The 6728-nt window shown below is 40.7% G+C and overlaps 1 protein-coding gene across 1 annotated transcript in view; it reads left to right on the top strand.

Annotated features, from left to right (window-relative positions):
* Positions 1-6728, top strand: part of MGAM (maltase-glucoamylase (alpha-glucosidase)) — a 103572-nt gene that overhangs the window by 631 nt on the left and 96213 nt on the right. The window contains exon 2 of the mRNA XM_006887237.1: positions 1493-1569. Within this exon, the coding sequence (XP_006887299.1) occupies positions 1493-1569 (77 nt within the window). The remainder of the gene's footprint in view (positions 1-1492; positions 1570-6728) is intronic.

Below are 6728 nucleotides of genomic sequence, written 5' to 3' on the forward strand. Positions count from 1 at the left end.
TTTCTAAATTAGGATTTCTCTTGTGACAGATCAGGAGACAGGTAGGGCCCCCTACAGAGGGAGTGTTACTTCCTGAGCTAGAGTTCACCCTGAGGCATCAAGGCAGTCCTTAAGGGTTTACCAGATTCTTGCATTTGCTGACCCCTCCCTCCTGAGTCAGGCAGAAGGTTTTCAATAGAAAGAGCTTGGCTTCATTTGCATTGAATTCTCTTTGTGATTTACTTCCTGATAATTTTCAATAAAGATACAGAGAAGCTTGGCTTGGGTTTTCAGTGAACTGTTGGCCCCCTATTTTATGCTCTCTGCTCTATCTCATCCCAGGCTGTGTGTCTCATTATTAATAATTATAAAAATACTTTACCCTCTGTCTGCAACAAGAAATGATAGACAATAGCAAATACTGTTAAGGATGTGGAGAACTAACCCTCACTCACTGCTTGTAAGAATGTAAAATGGTACAACCACTTTAAAAAACAGCCAAATTTAGAATAAGCCATATGACCCACTGTTACTATTTCTAGGTGGGAATAAAAAAATCCAAATATCCACAATGAACAAAATTAAAAACAGATATTAAATTAAGTGTGCAATGGATATTAAATTCACCCTGGACAAAATGAAAAAACAGATATTCACACTGAACAGAGAAATTAGTCACAATGGTTAACATGTAAAGCAGCCAGATGGCCATCGGTTAATGATGCAAAATCTAGAGTGTTAGTCAGCCCTAAAGAAGAATGGAGTCCTGACACAGTGGAACGTGGCTGCACCTTGAAAACGTTCCAGTAAATGAAAGAAACCAGACACAAAGGGTCGTTTCCTGTTTGGTTTTGTTTCTAGAAGGTGACTAGGGGAGGCAGATCCACAGAGACAGAAGCTGGGTGTTGGTGTCAGGGAAGAAAGGACCTCCCCTGATGGAGCGTCCACAGCAGGTTGCCCTGCTAAAAAGACCACTCAAAGATGGGCGGTCTTCTCACCTTCACATCTAAAGCCGTGGAGCACTGTGGTGGGCTGCTGAGTTGTAATGGAATATGTGGCAGTGAATACTTTTGAAAGTGGGAGAAGAGAGGGCTGGTGACTGACTACTGACAAGGATATTGATGTGGAGTGTCTTCTAAGAAGATAAAAGTGTTCTGGGTCTAAGCAGTGGTGATGGATGCACCACTGTGGATGTCTTAAAATGAAACAAAATAACATGGAATTGTACCTTTTGAAAGAGCTTAGGGTATGAAAAGTAGAATTGGCTATGTTGTGTTATAGATTCTTTTACAACAATTTTAGAAAAGGATGATTTTATATAGTGGTAACTAAATAATAAAACAATGTCTCTAATACTTAGAAAAATGTTAGGCAATGCATGCTAATACAGATACCACTTCCTTCGAGTATACCTCGGCACAGTTATTTACATGTCTTCAGCTTTGTTGCCGATCTTCTTTCTGGACCTGTAATTGTACTACACATTTCAGCTTTTCCTTTAATTCCTACACAGATAAATTTGTTCCTGAGTGCCCGGCGATCCTGGACGCAGAGAGGATAAACTGTGCCCCTGATCAAGTGGTGACACAGGTCAGAGAAGTGGCCTTCTTGCCAGTGGCCTGGAGAGCCTTGTTGAACGTACTTCCTTCTGGCAAATGTGGCGACAATGATGATGGGGATTGCTCCTTTAATGGACCTCTGGCTGATTTGAGGTTACTTTTTTTTCTGGTCCTGGTGAAATAGACAACCGCAGGAAGGAAAGGAGGAAGAGTTAGGAAAGAGGAGATAGAGGAGCTGGAGCTAGGGATGTCTGGAGAGAGAGAGAGAACTCCAAGTGTCACTAGATGTGTCATAGATAGGATTCCAAGGGAAAGCATGTTGTTGAGACTATCAGGTGGGAACCCACCCACAGCTGACCCTCCAGGGTGGACTTTGTGAAGCAATTAATCGTTAGGGAGGAGATGGCCATCCTTCTCTCACTGAGCAGCAGGTGGACTTGAACCACGTGCCTTTGGGATTACAGCACAGCTTCTTGCCACTAAGCCACCAGAGCTCCCTCAAGGAGAGCCATAGAAAGGCTAAATGTGTGTGAGAGAGACTATGTATATTCCTTGAGTATTGGTCACAGATGGCTGAGTTACAAGCAGAACTCAGGTGATCTGTGTCCTTGTTTGCAACTGTTAGGTTGTTGTGTGTCTTTGAGTGGATTCTAACAGCTGCTCTGTAGGGTTTCCTACTCAGTCATTTTACGGGAACAAACGGTCATGTCTCTTCTTAGGAGTTGTTAGTTTGAACCACTTACCTTCAACGTAGCAACCACGCACTTAACTGTTGTGCCACCAAGATTCCTTATACAGTTGTCGTATAGAATCTTTATATAGTGGTGGTGGTATTTGTTTTTGTCGAGACATTATACAGTCATATGAGCTCAGATACTGAGATGATTTCTTTGAATAAATACTTTTCTACTTTAAAAATGCATATAAGTTCACTGTGTAAGTCAGGGTGTAAAAAAGAATATGTTTAAAGTAAAAATGTTGAGGAAAATACTAAATATTAAATGAACCATTCTGGTAAAAATGTAGGCACCACTGGGAAGGAATCAGAAATTGCAAAAAACACACTAATGTAACTTTAGGAAAGTCGTTCTATGTAACAGAATGCCATGCTTAGCTCGTTGTATCCCCAAAAGATGTAGAAAAGAAAAATAAGAGTAGGAAAAATGAGGGCCCGAGGAGAGAATAGTGGGAGTAGTTTTCCTAAAACTCTAGAATTCAAAACATATTTCATTGGATATAAATTCATAATAGAAGATAAGCAAAAAAGTATGATAACTTCTAAAAATTCAGAATTTCAAGAATTGCTGCATGATTGAGGGTTTCTTTTTGAGCAGTAAATTTTACAGGACCAACCAAGAAATTTTATGGTATAAGACAAAATGCTCCAAATCTACTGTTCTGAGATTTTGCAGCTAAATTATGTCTCTGATTTACTTGTTAAAATGTATAATGCTAAAATCACTGAGGGTGGGGTGTGTGTGTGTGAGAACTTCAATCCTGATTTCTGTTGTTTGTTTTTTCCTTCTGTGAGTACAGGTGGGACCCTTGCTGTGCTTATGCTGTTGTTGTTATGTGCCATCTAGTCACCTGCAACTCATAGTGGCCCTGTGTACAAAAGCTCTGAACCTTGCTCTATCCTGAGCCAATCACACCATGTCTGACACACCTACCCCCATTACTCCAGTCACTGAGTCAATCCATCTCATCAAGGCTCTTCCCCTCCTAGACAGTTCCTCCACCCTCCCAAGCACAGTGTCCCTCTCTAAGGACTGGTCTCTCCTTGCAACATGTCCAAAGTATTTCAGACGAAGCTTCAGAATCCTTGCCTCCAAGGAGCAGCCTGGTTTCATTCTCTCCAGGATGAAACTTTTTGTTCTTTTAACAATCCACAGTACATTCAATACTCCTCTCCAGCACCACAGCTCAATGGCATCAATTCTCCTTCTATCATCCCTATTAACTGTCCAGCTTTCTGATGCATAGCATGTAATTGCAAAGACCATGGCCTGGATCAAGCACACCTTAGTCTCCAGACTGACATCGTTGCTCCTCAGTACTCTGGAGAGGTCCCTAACAGGAGACTTTTCCGATGTATAGCAAACCCAAAATAGAACCTGTTGTTTTTTTACGGGATCCCTTCTGACCCTTAGTACGGGTAGAAGTCCTGTCATGTGTATCAGCAGGACTGCATTCCAGCGGCTATTCAAAGGCTGTAGACCCCCTTACCTAAGCACCACGAGGCAGATCGGAACCTCCAGTCTTTAGGTGAGCAGCTGACTGGTGGACAGTCATTACCATGAGGAACTCCTTTATGCCCGTAGTAAAGGCTCCCTTAGAGAACCTCTGCATAGGACGGTCTGAAGTGTGTGGCGTAAGCAAAGTCCTCGGTGTTTATGAAGACAGCGGTCATTTCTTCTCTCATTCCCACCTGCCGACCGTTGAACTGATACCATAATCTAACACACACATAAGCCAGCTTCATTCTACGTATTCGTCTGTGTTTGCAGATTCAAGAAGCACCAGTTATCACCACCTCCACTGAAGAAAACGATTCTTAACAAAGATTCACTCAAACCTACCCATTGCATCCACTTCTTAACGTGCCTAAAATGCATTGATTGTGTGATAATCAAAGATAGATAATCAAAGAGCTATATATCTTATAAATACAACTTTTTCCATAAAGGATCTCTTTCACTTAGTTATCAGCCTATGGTAAAAGGGATTTTTTTAAAAAAAATAGGCCTATATAGCTTTTATGTATTATAAGATTAATGTGGAGGTAGCCTAGTGCTTAGGGAGTTGCACTGTTAACCCAAAGACAGGCAGTTCAAATCCACCAGCTACTTTCTCTTCCCATGTGATTTCACACTCCCTCCCTTAAATATTATTATTTGATATGAACTCTTGTGCTCCAAACACACACACAAGCCAGTTTCAGTTCTTTTCCCTCCTTTTAATGACCATCTAGACCAGTGTTTTGATTCACGGGGAAGGGCCCTAGAGGCTTCTTCCCATGTGATTTGTAGGCTCTGGAAACCAGTTGGAGGGTCAGCTGAATCCATTCTGACCCAACAACAATGAGGGGGGTCTTTTATTTTTTTTTCTCTCTTATTCTTTGATCTTTACTCATGCTTGAATCAGGTGGACCTTAGTCTTTAAATTAACATCATTACTCCTTAGAATTTTAGAGGGGACCTTTTTAAAGTGAATGTGAGTCCAGAAAGATCTTCTTCCCATGAATTTCCTGTAGACTCATCTCCGTTTATTAAAGTCTGCATCTTTCTCCCTCTGTATCGTTGGTGTAAATCAGATGTCTGTTTAAGCATGGATATGATTCTGGGATCTCTATCTTATGCTTTTATCTATGGTCTCTTCCTTTTAAACATACACTCCTTGTTACAAGTTTTACAACTGAACTTGACACACGACTGTGTTAGTCTTTTCAATTATTCCTACACCTTTCAAGATTGTCTGGCCTACTCTTGGTCAAGTATATTTCTGAATATATTTTGGAATCAACTTGTCAGCTTCTTCATAAAACCTACTAGAAATTTATAGATTCATTTTGGGAGAATTGACATCTTTAAAAGATTGAATCTTCCAACACATAAACAGACTATGTTTCTGCATTTATTATTTGATATGGTAGTGTTGAATACCCTTTTTTAGCCACATATATCCCTGTTCATGTTCCATTTATGTTGGTCCATTTAGATGGTATTATTAAATTTTAAATCTATTTTTGCTAGTATATATATTTAACATTTATTTTATAAACTTAGCCCTTTCTAGCAACATGCCCAAAATATGTGAGACAAAGCCTCATTATTCTTGCCTCCAAATAACACTCCAGCTACACCTTCTCCAGGACATATCTGTTTATTCTCTTCGCCGTCCATGGGATGTTCAGTACTCTTCAACACCACAGCATGATTCTGGGAAGGGTGACGGGTGGGTGAAGGGAGGAAGACCTTCAGCCAGGTGGATTGACAATGTAACTACTGCAATGGGCTCTTACGTGTCACGAAGTGTGAGGATGGCACAGGATAGAGCAGGGTTCATTTCTTTCATTCGTGGGGTTGCTATGAGTCATACTGGACCTGGTGGCACCTAAGAACTACAACAACAACAATAATAGCAACTCTCATGGCCAGTGAGCTTCTTGAACTTGTTCATTGTTTTTCCTCCACTGAAATTCTGTGAATTTCTCCACCACAGCAGTGCCTGAAAATGGTAACAATTAAATGATGATGTCTTCCCAGTATGCATTTATTTTTCACCTGTGCTTTGTAACATTGAGTTAGGAGCTCCTTTTCTTTCTATTTTTTCCCAATATCAGCTTGAGCTATTTGATCCAAAAAGCAATATGTAACTGTAATGCAGGGGTCTGCTATCACAGTGGACTAAATGTTGGATTGCTAACATTCAATAGTTCGAACCCACCCACTGGAAGATGAGGTAATCCTCCTTCCTCAAGATGTAGAGCCTTGGAAACTCCGTAGGTGAATATACCGCCAGGCCGACTCTCACTCCATAGAACAATTTACCACCCAATATCGAAAGGCAGCATTTGCCCAGGAATAAGGTCCAGGAGGCCGGCAGGTGTAGGAAGAAGGATTAAAGGAAACAAGAATTCCAGGGAGAAAACAGGAAGAATGTTGTCACAACACGATGATTGTAATTAACATTATAAATTAAACGTGCATGAGCAGTTGAATGAAAAGTCAACTTGCTCTGCAAACGTTTGTTCAAATCACAGTGAATCAGTGGATGAAATGAAAGCCTATGAAGCAGTTCTCCTTTGTCCTACAGGGTCTGAACTAGACCATGGCAATGGCAATGGCCAGTGATAGGGTAGCTGTGACAGGTTTAAGGAGATGGAACTTTCTGAAAATTAATGAAACCCAATATATTTGTTGTGCCATGCTGACTCTAGCAGTGGTATCTTCCGGCTTTGGAGGAAGTTGGCCACTCACTTACAGAATTTAAGCATTTGAGAAGGATTCTGTTGGCCAAATCTTGTGTACAGTGGGAATTGGACCATACAATTCAAGTCTACTGTCAACTCTTTAATTCTATTAGTTTATGAAATCTGATTTGGAAGTTAACTAGTGAACCCAGGCTGGGAAAGCCTGGATTTAAGAAAATGGAGATGATAATTCATGAGTCCCTTGTTTTTCAATGCAG

This window comes from Elephantulus edwardii, unplaced genomic scaffold, assembly GCF_000299155.1.
Source record: "Elephantulus edwardii isolate Elephantulus edwardi_28Jun2011 unplaced genomic scaffold, EleEdw1.0 scaffold00055, whole genome shotgun sequence".
NCBI classification, from domain to species: domain Eukaryota; kingdom Metazoa; phylum Chordata; class Mammalia; order Macroscelidea; family Macroscelididae; genus Elephantulus; species Elephantulus edwardii.